A 14,578-nucleotide genomic window follows, 5' to 3' on the forward strand; every position below is an offset into this window, starting at 1 on the left:
GGCCCATGGACTGGGAAAGAAACCCTCCACAGTTCGTCCCCTTCATCCCAGTCTCCTAAATGTGTAGAATTTTCCTTTCCATGTTATCGTAATCAAAACTAACTTGTCCTAGTTCTAGTTCCTTTACTTTCTGTGAAGAAACTGAAATTTTAATCTTACTGGGGTCTAGTGGTCAATAACGGCCCATTATTACTAACAGTTCAATAGAGCAATGGTTCTCAAACTTGAGAGTGCATCAGAATCAATTGGAAGACTTAATATGTCTGGTTGGACCCTACTCCAGAGTTCTTTCACTTGTTTCTTCCTTCCTTCCTTCCTTCCTTCCTTCCTTCCTTCCTTCCTTCTTTCCCTCCCTCCCTCCTTCCTTCCCTCCCTCCTTCCCTTTTTTTCCTTTCCTTTCTTTTCTTTCCTTCTCTTTCTTTTTCTTTTCTTCTCCTTCTTTCTCTCTCCCTTCCTTCCTTTTCTTTTCTTTTCTTTTTTTCTTTCTTTCTTTCTTTCTTTCTTTCTTTCTTTCCTCCTCTTCTCTTCTCTCTTCTTCTTCCTCCTCCTCCTTGCTCTCGCTCTCCTTTTCTTTCTTTCTTAGAAATAGAGACAGGGTCTGGCTATGTTGTCCAGGCTGGTCTCAAACTCGTGGGCTCAAGTGATCTTCCTGTCTCAGCTTTTTGACTAGCTGGGACTACAGGTGTGCACCACTGTGCCCAGCCAGAGTTTCTGATTCAGCAGGTCTGGGGTAGGAGGCTAAGAATTTGTATTTCTAACAAGTTCCCTGATGCTGCTGGTCCAGGGACCACATTTTGAGAACCATGACAACAGCATGACCCCAAAGAATAAGGTGACATCAGGCACCTGGGCAAAGCCAGAGGGGAAGCTATTTGGGAACAGGTGGCTTCGTTATGTCCCTCATAATGCACCTTATATGCTCCTGTGGCCCTTGTTCCTAGAGCACCCCTGGATTTGTTTTTTCCTGTAGATAGATGATTCTCAGAATGGCCAAAGCGGCCAGGCATGGTGGCTAATGCCTGTAATCCCAGCACTTTGGGAGGACAAGGCAGGTGGATCACAAGGTCAAGAGATCGAAACTATCCTGGCCAAAATGGTGAAACCCTGTCTCTACTAAAAATACAAAAATTAGCTGGGTGTGGTGGTGCACACTTGTAATCCCAGCTACTTGGGAGGCTGAGGCAGGAGAACCGCTTGAACTCAGGAGGCAGAGGTTGCAGTGAGCTGAGATCACACCATTGCACTCCAGCCTGGGCGACAGAGTCAGACTCTGTCTCAAAAAAAAAATAATAAAATAAAAATAAACAGAATTTGGATTTTTTCTTGAAGAGATCAAGGATGTGTGCTTCTAGAAGCTATGTTTGTGTAAAATTTACATCAATGCAACACTGAATCTACAGTCTAGAAGATACAAGCACGTAGGAGGGCCTTGATGGGGCTTCCCCACAGAGGCAGGATTTGCTCCAGGGCAGAATGAAAAGGGCCTGCCTGCAGGTAGGATCCCCTCTGGGCAAGCAACATGTCTTGGCTCAGGACAAAGGGTAGCATCACCTGTCATTAGATTTTAGTGAAATAACTCAAAATTAATGACAGAAAAAAAGAAAGAAAAAATAAGTCTGGACTTCTTTACAAAATCAGTGCAGTCACAGAGGGAAGGGGTTATAATCAAAACTGAACTCTTTGAAGGCAGGACATCTTTATCTTCCACAAGGCCTAAAAGTAGGGCACACAATAATTGTGCAGCAAATACTTTCGATTGACTTATGATTGATTTTTTTTTACCCATAGTAATGTATTAAGGGGCTGAACAACCCACTATCCACTTATTTCCTTCAACTCAATCAGGGTATAGATTTGGAAACCCCACAGGAGTCCCAGGAGACCACCAGGGCCCGCACTGAGAGCCCTCTTTTACAGCCAGGGAAACTGAGGCTTGGCATGACCTTGGGTGGTCTCTGGACCTCAGTTTTCTCTCTGTGAGTCCAGCCTTGGTGCTTGGAGATGTGTGCATAGACCTCCTGCTCCTGCTCTGCAGCACCCTGGGCACTCTGGGCACATCCCACTGAAGGCTCTTAGGGGCATGATCATGACTATGAAGGAGGCTCAGACGCTATGGGAAGCCCTAACTTATAGAAGACAGGTGTTTGGGCCAGAAAGTAACTCCACAGGAGTGGCACTGGGATCCTTTTTACAACATCCTTGGCAGATGGACATCCAGAGAGTGTCCAAGTAACTTGCTACCAACCAAGGGGGCCGAGAACTCCCATGGTGGTTAACTCCCACCATTGTAGGTTCTTTCCTAAATTCAGCCAGCATCTGGCTTCCTGGAGCTTCTGCTCCCTGTTCCTCATTCAGCTCTACATCCTGTGGTTTCAGAGGGTGAACGCAGCTCCTTTGTGACATGACAGTCCTTCTCTCATAACTCTCATATCCCTAAGAGGCTGAATAAGCCCCGGTTCTCCAACTGTTCTCAGATGGCATGGTCGACAGAGCCTCCACTCTGGACATGTTTCCATCTGTGTGGATGTCCATCCCTCAGGTGTGGTCTCACCTAACACGGTATGTGGCCACACAGGCAGCTCTGTCTTGGGGAAAGCTCATCGTATCATGACTTGATGGAGCTGGGAGGGACTTCAGGCACCATCAGGTCTATCTCTGGCCTGCAGCAGGAACCCCTGAGTGGCACTCCTGATAGGTGTGGCCTCCACATTACCCCACACTGAGGTAAAGTATGCCTTACTCCTTCCTAGGATATCCCTGTGCCCTCCTGATGACAACCCTGTGACTCTTATTAGAGCTACTGTCCCCTTGGTTTCCTTCCAAACACTGGATTCAAGACCCTGTATTTGCTCCCTTGGAACCGTAAGCCCTTGGCTGAATGGCCCCTCCCCAGCAGTAGAAGTCGAGAGCTATGGTGAAGGATCAGGGGGCTGGTGGGGTAGGTGAGGGCCCACGGCATGTCTGGGGTTACCGGTCACCTGTGTCAGGGGCGACACACTCGCACTTGTAGGTAGTGATGAAGTTCGGCTTGAAGTCCATATTGATAGGGTAGTACTTGAAGGCACCGATCATCTTCTTGATAGCATCATAGATGAAGATGAAGCTGATGAGGGTGGAGAAGCCCTCCTCGGTGAAGCGGGTGATATATTTGATGATAAAGCTGGCATCTGTGGCCACTAGGATAAGGCACTGGACAGCTGAGTGTAGGCCAATCCAGAGGCGGAACTCCATGTAGTCCAGGCCATTGCCTCTGGAAGGCAGAGGGGAGGTGAGGGGCCTCCAGCCCAGGGCTCCTGGCTGTGCTTGACTCCTCAGACTCATCCTTAAGTGGCTTATCTGTCCTCCTGTGGCACTGAAGCCCTCCCAGGGACTGTGAAAGACTGGGGACAGGGACAATTCTTGGGCACAGTTGTCTGATCTTTGAGATCTCATGGGGGTCCAGTGTTTGTCTTTATAAGAATTTTTTTTTTTTTTTTAAGAGTCTCTCTCTGTCACCCAGTCTGGAGTGCAATGGCGTGATCTTGGCTCACTGCAAACTCTGCCTCCCCGGTTCAAGTGATTCTCCTGCCTCGGCCTCCTAAGTATCTGGGATTACAGGCGCCCACCGCCACGCCTGGCTGATTTTTGTATTTTTAGTACAGACGGGGTTTTACCATGTTGGCCAGGCTGGTCTCAAACTCCTGACCTCAGGTGATCCGCCTGCCTCAGCCTCCCAAAGTGCTGGGATTGCAGGTGTTAGCCACCACGCCCAGCCAAAAAAAAATTTTTTTTTGAAGATCTTATGGAGGAGGCAGGAAGGTGCTAAGACATCTCAGTGCTCACAGTTGGTAACAGACACCAGAGTGAGTGAAAAACAGGGAATTTTGGAAGAACAGGGTTGGAGCAGCCCTTGGAAATGGTCTGGTCCAAACCCTCATGTTGTAGAGGAGGCAACTGAGCCTAGAGTAGTGATGGGAGCTGCCTGGGTCTGGGTGTAACCTTCTGACCTTCAGCCCAAGACTTCACACACTATACTGCCTATCAAGTCACCACTGCTCACGCACTGAGTGGTGTGAATTTTCTCCTCTTGTCGTGGCTGGTCCCTGTGGGCTGTGCCAATATGCACTAAGATGTCTTAAAGGCAGGTAGCTGGCAGGAGTCAGGAGGGGCCACCTGGTAGCCCTTCCCATAGTTAAAGATGGCTTTGGCACCACCGCACCATCACCTACCCTTTGGGCCTATTCCCCTGCCCTAGCCCCAGCATACTGCCCCAAGTGCGAGAGCAGGCACTGGGGGCCACCAAGGGACACCTACTTGCTGAAGTCGAAGAGGAGCTTCTCAAAGATGAGGATGGGCCCCGTGCTGCTGAGAATGATGAGAGGCTGTCCCGAGAAGAGGCAGAATAAGGAGCCAGCCATGGCAGTGCCCAGGAAGCTCTCCATCACTCCCTGGGGGCACAAGGAATGTGTGGTTCAGCATAGGAAGGAGAGGGGGTCTCTCCACACAGGCTGCAGCCCAGTGATCTCTCCACAGGCCCAGGCCATAGTGTTTATCCTTCATTCTGGGCCCTTTCCTCCCTAAATCCTGTTTTCCATCTCCTACACCATCCACAACTTGCCACCATGGCCATTGTCACTCTGTTTAATTCCATCTAGATAAAGGTACCACATGACTTCCTTTTGGCACCCAGGGCCTAGAAAACAGTGGATGTGCTTTTCTCTGTGTCCATTCTACTCCCAGAGGACAGCCCATTTATCCATCTGATTATTCATTCATCTAAACATCTGTTTGGTGCTTTTAGAGGTCAGATCATTCATTTACTCAAAGTCCACTGAGTGTCTGCTATGTACCAGGCATTGTGAAAGGTATTGAGGACCCATCACTGAACAAGATAACATATCTTCATTCTAGTGGGAGACACAAGTAAGTAACTAGGCAATTTCCATATAGCAGGGCTTCTCTAAGCTGGGATAGGTTTAGGGTGCCATAGGAGCACATAGTAGGGGTAAAGATGTAGTCAGGAAGGCCTCCCTAGAAGTAGATAAGTGGAAGCTGAGATCCAAAAAATGAGCAGAGAATTGGTCAGGGGAATAGGGTTAAGTGGAGTGACAAGAAACAGTGTCCCACGAAGAGGGAATAGTGTCTAAAAGGTCTGGAGCTGAAAAACAGCAGGTACTTGAAGAATCAAAAGATGATCAGGATTGATGGAAAACAGAATGTAGAATGGTTGGGGAGGGTAGGAATGCTGAGAAAGAGAATGCTGGGAGATGAGGTGTGAGAGCCAGGTAGGGCCATGTGGTGAGGGCCACATGGGGCAGCTGGGACTTATGAGTCAAGGATAATGCTTAGTTTCTGGTGTAGACAGCTGGGTGAACCACGGTATCACCTGCTGTGCTGGGGAAGGGCAGGGAGCAGCACGTCAGGAGGGAAGATAAGGGACATAATGTCAGCTGTGTGAATTGGGGGATCCTGAGGGGCAGCCATGGGGAATCCCGAGGGGCAGCCATGTGGCCAAAAGGCAGCTGGACAAATGGGTCTTCTTGGTGTACTGAGCTTTCCAATGGCTCTACTTTGAAGGCCTCCATCGGAGAAGACCCTTGCCTAAGAGATTGGCAGGTGTCTCTGCTGAGCTGTTTTCCCCAGGGAGGCCTGAGTTGTTGTCATGGTAACAGCTTACCATCCTTCTAAAAATGTCTTAACTCCAAACTAAGAATTCAAGGTTAGTTTTCAAAAAGTGTGGGGCGAAGGCCACAATTAGCACTCCATTAATTGTGCTGATTAAATTCACTCCAGCATCAGTGGGAAAAGTACCAAATAACACAGCAGATGATTCCCCTTAACGGTTTGACCTATTTAAATAATCGTTAAATTTGGTCTTTAGTAATGAGATTTAGCTTCAGATCTTTTAATATTGTCTTATTATATTATTATTACTTGAAGCGTAAAGGATTACAAATAGTGATGGCCTCAACCTGGATGGTAGATGAAACCTTGGTTTTGGGATTACAGGATGAAGCTTCCTGCTGCCACCAGGCGGCGGCAGAGCTTACTTTTATACCCAGGGCCCCAGCTCACACACACACCTGATAATTGTCGGTGGCATCCCCCAGAAGCCCACCAAAGGTGATCGCGTTGGTGATACAGCCGAGGTAGATGAATAGGATGGCAGAGATGGACTGAATGTGGAAGCCATCATAGAAGTCACTTGGGAACCAGGGCAACTTCCTCTTGATATCCAGACACAGGCCACCGAAGAACCTGCTCAAGACAGGCCCAGGGGCTGCTTTCTCACCACTAACACCAGTGCAGGGGCAGGGATATTTACAAGAACTTTCAGAGTCTGGGGCGAGGAAAGGAACTTGAGCAGGGTGGATGGGGCAAAGATCTTTCCACCAGAACATTTAGGGCCAGGGATGAATTCCTGTAGGACGAAGTTTGTGGTTGGCACCACCCACATTGGGAAGGGTGGACATAGAGGGTTTTGGAGAGGGAAAGTCTGATGGGAATATGTCCTGGGGTAGACCTAACATTCCATGGAGAATGGAAGTCCTGGGGTCCACAGATGGTGGTCCTCCTCACATCCCTGACCATCTGCAGGGTGCCTGCTCTTGGTGAACATAGGAGTGTCTAACTTTCGGTGACAGAAGCATCCCAGATTATAACAGATTCATTAAGGACAGATCCTAAGCTTTATAACTGGTTGGTATATGTTTGTTTTTTTGATTTTGCTATCTGGAACAGCTGAGTGGGAGATTTTAGGTTTGGAGACATTGTTTACTGGGATTGCTATTCCCATAGCCTCTAAGGCAGTCCTTAGCATGGAGCAGAGTTTCTCAACCTCAGTTCTGCTGATATTTTGGACTGGATACTCCTTTGCTGTAGGGGCTGTCCTGTGCACCGCAGGATGTTTAGAGCTACCTACTAGATGCGAGTAGCATCTCCCCTCTCCGGTTGTGACAAAGAAAAATGTCTCTGGACATTGCCAAATTCCCTGGGCTCAGGGGTAGGGGGACTAAGGAGGGCCAAAGCTGCTTGCAGTGAGAACCACTGGTATAAAGCCAAGGGCATATAAAACATGACTTCATTCTCAAAGTCATGATTTATATGTAGATTTGCAAGGCCACATCCTTTCCTAAATCTAGATCAACCTGAATGACTCCAAGAGCTGGAAAAGAAACCCAGGCCAGGAGAACTTTCTCTTATTTTCTTTAAAAAAAAAAAAGAAAAGCTTTTGAATAGGTAAATTAAGTTTTTAAAAAGGTACTGTTATTGAGTTGTGTCCCCCCAAAAGATATATTAAGGTGCTAACATCTATGTAACATCTATGCAAACGTAATCCAGTTTAGATTAAGTCATTATGGTGGGCCCTATTCCAATATGACTGGAGTCCATACACAAAGAGGAAAGTGCTCTGTGAAGACAGACACATAGGAGGCCATGTGGTGGAGAGGCAGAGCTGGGGGTGATGCGGCTGCCAGCCAGGAACACCAAGGTCTGCTGGCCACCACCAGAAGCCAGGAGGAGGCCAGGAAGGATTCCACCCGGAGCCTCAGGGAGCACGGTGGTCCTGCCAACACCTGCTGTGGAACTCCTGGCCTCCAGAACTGCAGGAGAGTAACCTTCTGTGGTTTTAAGCCACATAGTTTGTGGTACTTTGTTACAGCAGACCCAGGAAACAGGCACCAAAGGATATCTAAGAGAAAAGTTTGGGTTCCTCTCCTCTTGTATGGGTCTCAAATTCCCCTCTCCTGAGGCAACCCTTTTTGGGGATCCATGATGGGGTTCAAGGGCTCTGGGAGGGAAAGAAGGCAGGGGTGACCTCGAGTGGGCACTACAGACCATGGTTGGGAAAGGTCCCTAGAGGGCAGCTGAGAAGGGAGAAGTCTAAAGGACAGCAGGGTCACTGGGAGGCCTGGGGTGGGCACCTTCCTGTCCAGATAAGTTCCTCCCCGATTTCATGCATGGCTGGCATTTCTCCATCATCCCCGCTGCTCGTTCCGCCGGCCCCGCTACCGCCAGCCCCGCCGCCACTGCCACCACCACCACCACCTCCATTGCCTCCTCCAGGAGCTCCGCCGCCTCCTCCCACAGAGCCATTCATCTGGCCCAGCTCTGCTAGGGAAAACACAGATTTCCTGGAAGAGAAGGGGGATGAAGGAGAGTGGGTCCCCCAGAGCACCCCTCACCTCTCCAACCAAAATTATGAAATATCTTAAAAGACAGACAAAAATGCAGAAAATTATCTAACAATATCCACATGCAGGTCACCTAGATTTTACAAATGTTCACATTTAGCCATATTTGTTTCTGATATATCTTATTATTTTTAAACTTATTTTAAACATTATTTTGAGACAGGGTCAAACTCTGTTGCCCAGGCTGAAGTATAGTGGCATGATCACAGCTCACTGCAGCCTTGACCTCCTGGGCTCAATCAATCCTCCTGCCTCAGCCTCCAGAGTAGCAGGGACTACAGGTGCATGCCACCATGCCCAGCTAATTTGATTTTTTTTTTTTTTTTTTTTTTTTTGTAGAGACAAGATCTCACTATGTTGCCCAGGCTGGTTTCAAACTCCTGGGCTCAAGTGATCCACCTGCCTCAGCATCCCAAAGTGTTGAGATTACAGGCATGAGCCACTATGCCGAACCTCAGATGTATTTTAAAGAGAAATAAAATGATACTGACAGAGTTGAAACCTCCTTTTTCTCCCCCTAATGCCCATTCTCATACACACCTCTTGTCAGCAGAGGGCACCTTCTTGGGGGGCTCAATTCGGATATTTGGGTCCCATTCTCCAGGAGGAAGGACGATGACCTCATCCAGAAATTCATCAATTCCTGCGATCAGATCTTCCCGATTGCGGGCTTTGTAGGCCACGTCGCTGAAGAGCTGGCGAGGAGAGAGGAGGGAGAAAAGAAAGATTGGGTCTGTTTCTGACGTGCCTCGGAGCATATCACATCGAGTTTTTAAAGAAATCACTTTGAACCACATCTCCCACTGCCAACTCACTCTCAGTTTTTGGAATGAGACTATAGCACATTGGTAAAAATATGGCACAACGGGACACACCAGGCACTGGGGGAAGACAGCCTGTCTTGGATCTGAAGGCCAGGTCTCCATATGCTTGCTTGTAGGACTTTGGTTAAGTTACTTAACCTTTCTGTTTTCAGTTTTCCACACATCACACATATTAGAAAACCTCTGTAGAGCCCAGTCCAAGGAGCTCAGATATTTCACATCCATTTTTTGCTTCCAGCCCTTCGCCCTTGGAGGCTCAGGCTGTGTTCTTCACACTGTCTCCAAAGTGTGCTTTCTGACTTACAGATTCGATGGGACTATGCTCACGTTTAACCCTTTCCCATTTAGGAAAAAAAAAAAAAAGTGTAGCTCACTGCCAAAACTCATCTAATTTTACATAAACACACTCTTTGAGGCCGAAGCAAATCTGACTGATTTTCAATGTGAAAATGAAATATAAAAATTATTCTTAGAATTATTTCTAAAAAGAACTAACATCAGAATCATTGGAATGATCAGAATCATCTATTTTGGAAAAACTGGATTCATCAAATGAATCTTAGGCCAAAAACTGTTCAAGAATGATGTTAGCATCACTCATAGGAATGCTAGTTTTCTAGGATTTGATATTTTCAATGATTGAGAGTTAGTATATTTTGTAAATGGAAATGCCACAACTAAAAACAGAATGCTATAAGTAGAATGATGTCTTTTGTTTCCAAAGTCAACATACAAGAGCAATGTAAAAATAATAATAAAAGTGAGACATTTCGTGGGGAAAAGTTATCTCCGGGTAAAGCCTGTAGCCGCAAGCACCGCCAGTGAGTATTCTTGGCACAAACGGGAAAAGAGTTAAAGTCCTCTAGGCTCCCCATCACTCTGGGGACAGAGTGTGACTCAGCTCTGCTTACAGCCTCTGTGTGGTCCCTGGCTCACCTCTCCAGTGTTACCTCCTGCCCTTGAAGCTCTTACACTGAGCCTACATCAAACCACCTCCATTCAGCTTCTCTGAGCCTGATCCATTTCCTTTGTTTGGAATTCTTGCCTCATAGCCTGGTGCTGGGTCTACCTTCCTCCTGCTCCTCCTTAGCTTTAAAGCCCCCTCAACTGTGAAGACCTCCTTGACCCCCTGGGCAGCTAGCACATGGTTAGTTTTATAATTATCAATCTGTCCCTCACACTTGATTGGTTCTCCTAGAGGACAATGACTATTCCCTGATTCTCATAATCTTTAGCATCCTATGTAGTGCCTGGTACACAGTAGGTGCTCAAATGTGCTGGCCGGATAAGTTAATGAATGAAGGTGCAGTGCTTGGTGCAGGAGCTGTAAAATTCAGGAGTACAAGCTTCTGGTTACCACTTACATCATCTACCATGAGGGTTGCAATGGCACGGCCAATTTCATTGTAGGATTTTGCTCTCCCAGAAGGTCCCAGCAGTATAAACAGAAATCTGCAAAGAAGATGGAGGAGAAGACAGAGAAGATGAAGGAAGAGGAGCATGAAAGTGAGAAGGAAAAATAGAAGCAAGTGAAGAGAATTCTTTGGCCCTAAACAGTATGCATTTTTTTTTTTTTTTTTTTGAGACAGGGTCTTGTTCCATCACCCAGGCTGGATGGAGTGCAGTGGCGCAATCTTGGCTCACTGCAACCTCCACCTCCTAGGTTCAAGCGATCCTCCCACCTCAGCCTCCTGAGTAGCTGGGACTACAGGCGTGTACCACCAAGCCCGGCTAATTTTTTGTATTTTCAGTAGATACAGGGTTTCACCATGCTGCCCAGGCTGGTCTCCAACTCCTGGGCTCGAGCAATTCACCCACCTTGGCCTCCCAAAGTGCTGGGATTAGAGGCATGAGCCACTGCGCCGGGCCCATTCTTAACTTTTTTACTTCTCTCCACGGAACCCTATGTTCGCTTTGGAGGAACATTTCCTCTTCCCCTCCCATGAGGCTCCCCCTTGAGCATCCTCACCTTTGTCTTGCTGCCCAAGCTCACCTGACAACTTCTCTCCAAGTTGTTGCCTCCTTCTCTTTTATTTTTTTTATTTTCTTTCCGAGACGGAGCCTGCTCTGTCACCCAGGCTGGGGTGCAATGGCACGATCTTGGCTCACTGCAACCTCTGCCTCCCAGGTTCAAGTGATTCTCCTGCCTCAGCCTCCCGAGTAGCTGGGATTACAGGTGCGTACCACCACACCTGGCTAATTTTTTTGTATTGTTAGTAGAGACAGGGTTTCACCTTGTTGGCCAGGCTGGTCTCAAACTCCTGACCTCATGATCCGCCCACCTTGGCCTCCCAAAGTGCTGGGATTACAGGTGTGAGCCACCGCACCTGGCCTCTTTTATTATTATTTTTAATAAACTCCAAAACTCTTCCCTAGTCAGAAGATTTCCCTTCCCAGCAGCCTCCACGTTTAGAGGTGTCTTTGAGAGCACTAACAGTCAACAGCACTGCTTGCTGACTGTACTGCTGACTGGCTCCCTGAGAGTGGCATGGGGACAGGTTTCAGTGGCTCTCACCTGGTGGGGACAGGCACCTCAGTCACTCCTCCCAGCATGGCCGACTGGATGAGGCGCACGAACGCGATGAATGGCTGGTCTAGGAAGTCCACCTCGCCCACGAGCACGTTAGAGGCTTCTGAGTCCTTGGGGATCTTCTTCATGAATTTGTTTTTCCGCTGGACAGGGAGGGGAAACGAGATAGCCAAGGAGACTCCCACCTGCTCTCACTCCTTCACTCCCCTTCAGACTGCTCTGAGGCCTAACTTGAAAAAAATTCTCCCAATGTTGCCAAGAGACTGAAAGAATAAACAAGTACTCCTCCGATTCTGCAGATGGGGAGACTGAATGTAGGTTAACCCCAGGCACCATTAAGCCTTGTAGATGGGAAGGAACTGGCAACGGCTTTCCTTGACTAAGACATTCCTTGACGGATGAAAACGGCTCCACTGAGATGTGGGTTGAGGGGTCAGAGAAGAGCCCCGGGGTTGCCGGACATCAGGCCTGGATGGCCTCCTTCAGGCTGAGCAGATGGGAGTCTCAGTGCTTCTACCTCAGCCACCCAGACCTCCCCTCTCCACCTTCACTTTTGGTGGCTGTGGGGAGGAGGAGTCTGTTCTGATGGTCAGAGTAGACAGGCCTTATTTTCCCTTTGCCACCAGCTTCCTGGCTCACAGGAATTCCTGGACCAGTCTCCAAGTCTGTGGGAGACTTCCATGCCCCCAGATTGCCCCCAGTTTACCCCCAGGGGACCTCCCAGGCAATTCATCATTTCTGGAATTTTCCAGCAGAGACTATCAAGGTGGCCTCTCTCCAGTCCCTCTGGCTAATGTCTCTTCAGGGGAGAAAGGTCACACAGGCAGAGCCAGTGGGGTCTGATGTGAGAGGTATTGGAGACAAGCCCTCCACCCAAACATATTCCCACTCTCTGCGTTTATAACTTCATTCTTCCTGAGTCCTCTTTTATGCTGAAGATACCCCAGGGATGTTTACTTTCAAGCTCTTCTTAGTCCTTAACATCTTAGAATGAATTCCTTTTTCAGATTGCTTTCCCTCTGGGCAGCAAGGGCACAGACAGACAAGAGACAGAGATAATTTTGTCGGAAGACGGAAGGGAGCGGTTGGGGTAGCGGCAGGGCTGGGTGCAGTCCATGGTGGCTGACACAGTGGGAAAGAGCCTGGAGGTAGAGGACAGCTCTGAAGAGAGCGCCTGTGAACATCACAATTTTCCCACCAATCCCCATTCTGCTGCAGTCTTTCCTGCGGGCACAGGCCTGTTTCTCACAGCCTCAGTGAAGACACAGGTTCCTTGTGCCTCTTCCTGTCCCTGTGGAGGGGTCAGCTGTGGGCATGGATATGGTCAACAGGTCCTGCCCTTTTGTCCCCACAGCTGTTTCCCAATTCGACTCATGTGGGGGCATCATACACACTGGGCTGGGTGGCCTACCAGCACGAGGAGGGGCTCGTGAGCAATGGCACTACCCTTATAATCGTTTAAATCCAATCAGACAAAAAAAAAAAAATAACCCTCCACAACCACCTGGGCAACCATCAGCAGCCCCAAGGATCCGAATATAGTGAGAAAAAGCAGGAATTGACGGGAACACCAGAGTCCCCAAGACTCAAAAAGTCCCTTTGTCTCAGGCATGGCCAGCTGATTACTAAGCAGCATTCTTCAGGGTGGAGGGCTGGGTGTAACAGGGCAGCCACCGTCTCCGAGCATCAGGCAGGGAGGGGGTCCAGGGAAGGGGAGGAGATACGGGCTGGGCAGGAGCACTCTGGAGAAAGAGTCTTCAGAACCAGCAATGCTTCAGGGTGTCCCAACAAACCCAATTGTTTTTGTTGTTTTGTTTTGAGACAAGAGTCTCACTCTGTCGTAAAGGCTGGAATGCAGTGGCACCATCTTGGCTCACTGCAACCTCCTCCTCTTGGGTTCAAGCACTTCTCGTGCCTGTCTGGCACATGCCTGGGACTACAGGCATGTGCCACCACGCCCGGCTAATTTTTGTATTTTTGATAGAGATAGGGTTTCTCCATGTTGGCCAGGCTGGTCTCAAACTCCTGGCCTCGAGTGATACATCAGCCTCAGCCTCCCAAACTGCTGGAATTATAGGTGTGTGCCACCACACCTGGCCATCCAACCAACCCACTTGTAATACAGAAGAGAAGAGAAATTGAAACAGGGAGTTGGTCCTTCCTTACACGTTGTGACATGTTTGGAAAGAAGGCCAGGGTTGTGGCATCCCAGAAATAGGAGCATGCTAGTGTTCCAACCAACCCTGGCTTGCCCAAAGCCTGGATGTGGGCTTGTATAACCAGGGCCCTGCTGACTCCACTTCCTGAACCCTTGGGGACTCCAATCTGGCTCTGCACTGCAGAGTCACTGCAGCACAATGATGCTGTCTGAATCTACTCTCTGTTCACTGGGAATCTGCCAGCTGAGGGCAGGCATGGAGTTTAGCTTTGCACAAACCAATGATGAAGAAAGAGCCTGCAGAGCAAATGCCTCTGGGCTTGCACCTGAAGAGCGCCCACTAGCATAGACCACTGATGCTGCAAATACCGAGAAGCAGCATCAGCAAGAACTAGATGCTGGTGCTAGGTGATGGGTTCCAATCCCCAAATCAAGGAGGCACTGCCTGGTGAAAGGGGCAGCTACTGTTATTATTACCACTCACACATTCATTAAAACAGGTTATAAAAAACTTTTACTAGGTAATGCTTTCTTATCACAGTTGCGCTGTCTGTATGCATGAGTAAAAGTGGTTTTCCTCTCCAAATAATGTTCCAGAATACTGACTACTTCCTAAATTACTTCTAAATTAAGGGCTCTGGAGTTAGACTGCCTAGGTCAAATCAAAGTTCTGTCTTTCAGCTGTATAGACTTGGGTGTGTTATTTAACTCCTGTAAGCCTCAGTGTTCTCTCATGAGTAACATGGGAATGAAAATAGTACCTTTGTGATTCACAGAAAATGCCCGGCACAGTGTAGTGCATGTGGTGTGGACCTTAAATATTGATTGATTTTGTTACTGTTGTTATTAATTTATTTGTGCCCGGGACACTGACATGAGGGGCTGACTTTGT

The 14,578-nt window shown here is 48.3% G+C and overlaps 1 protein-coding gene across 6 annotated transcripts in view; it reads right to left on the reverse strand.

The window, feature by feature from the left end:
• Nucleotides 1–14,578, reverse strand: part of SLC4A5 (solute carrier family 4 member 5) — a 128,548-nt gene that overhangs the window by 28,400 nt on the left and 85,570 nt on the right. For all 6 annotated transcript variants that reach the window (XM_058429091.1, XM_032178299.2, XM_058429093.1 and 3 more), the window contains 7 exons: nt 11,514–11,671; nt 10,363–10,450; nt 8,715–8,869; nt 7,905–8,114; nt 6,063–6,237; nt 4,294–4,427; nt 2,979–3,250 (listed from right to left, as the gene is read on the reverse strand). In XM_058429091.1, coding sequence (XP_058285074.1) covers nt 2,979–3,250; nt 4,294–4,427; nt 6,063–6,237; nt 7,905–8,114; nt 8,715–8,869; nt 10,363–10,450; nt 11,514–11,671 — 1,192 coding nt within the window. The remainder of the gene's footprint in view (nt 1–2,978; nt 3,251–4,293; nt 4,428–6,062; nt 6,238–7,904; nt 8,115–8,714; nt 8,870–10,362; nt 10,451–11,513; nt 11,672–14,578) is intronic.

This window comes from Hylobates moloch, unplaced genomic scaffold (assembly GCF_009828535.3).
Source record: "Hylobates moloch isolate HMO894 unplaced genomic scaffold, HMol_V3 SCAFFOLD_15, whole genome shotgun sequence".
Lineage (NCBI taxonomy): Eukaryota > Metazoa > Chordata > Mammalia > Primates > Hylobatidae > Hylobates > Hylobates moloch.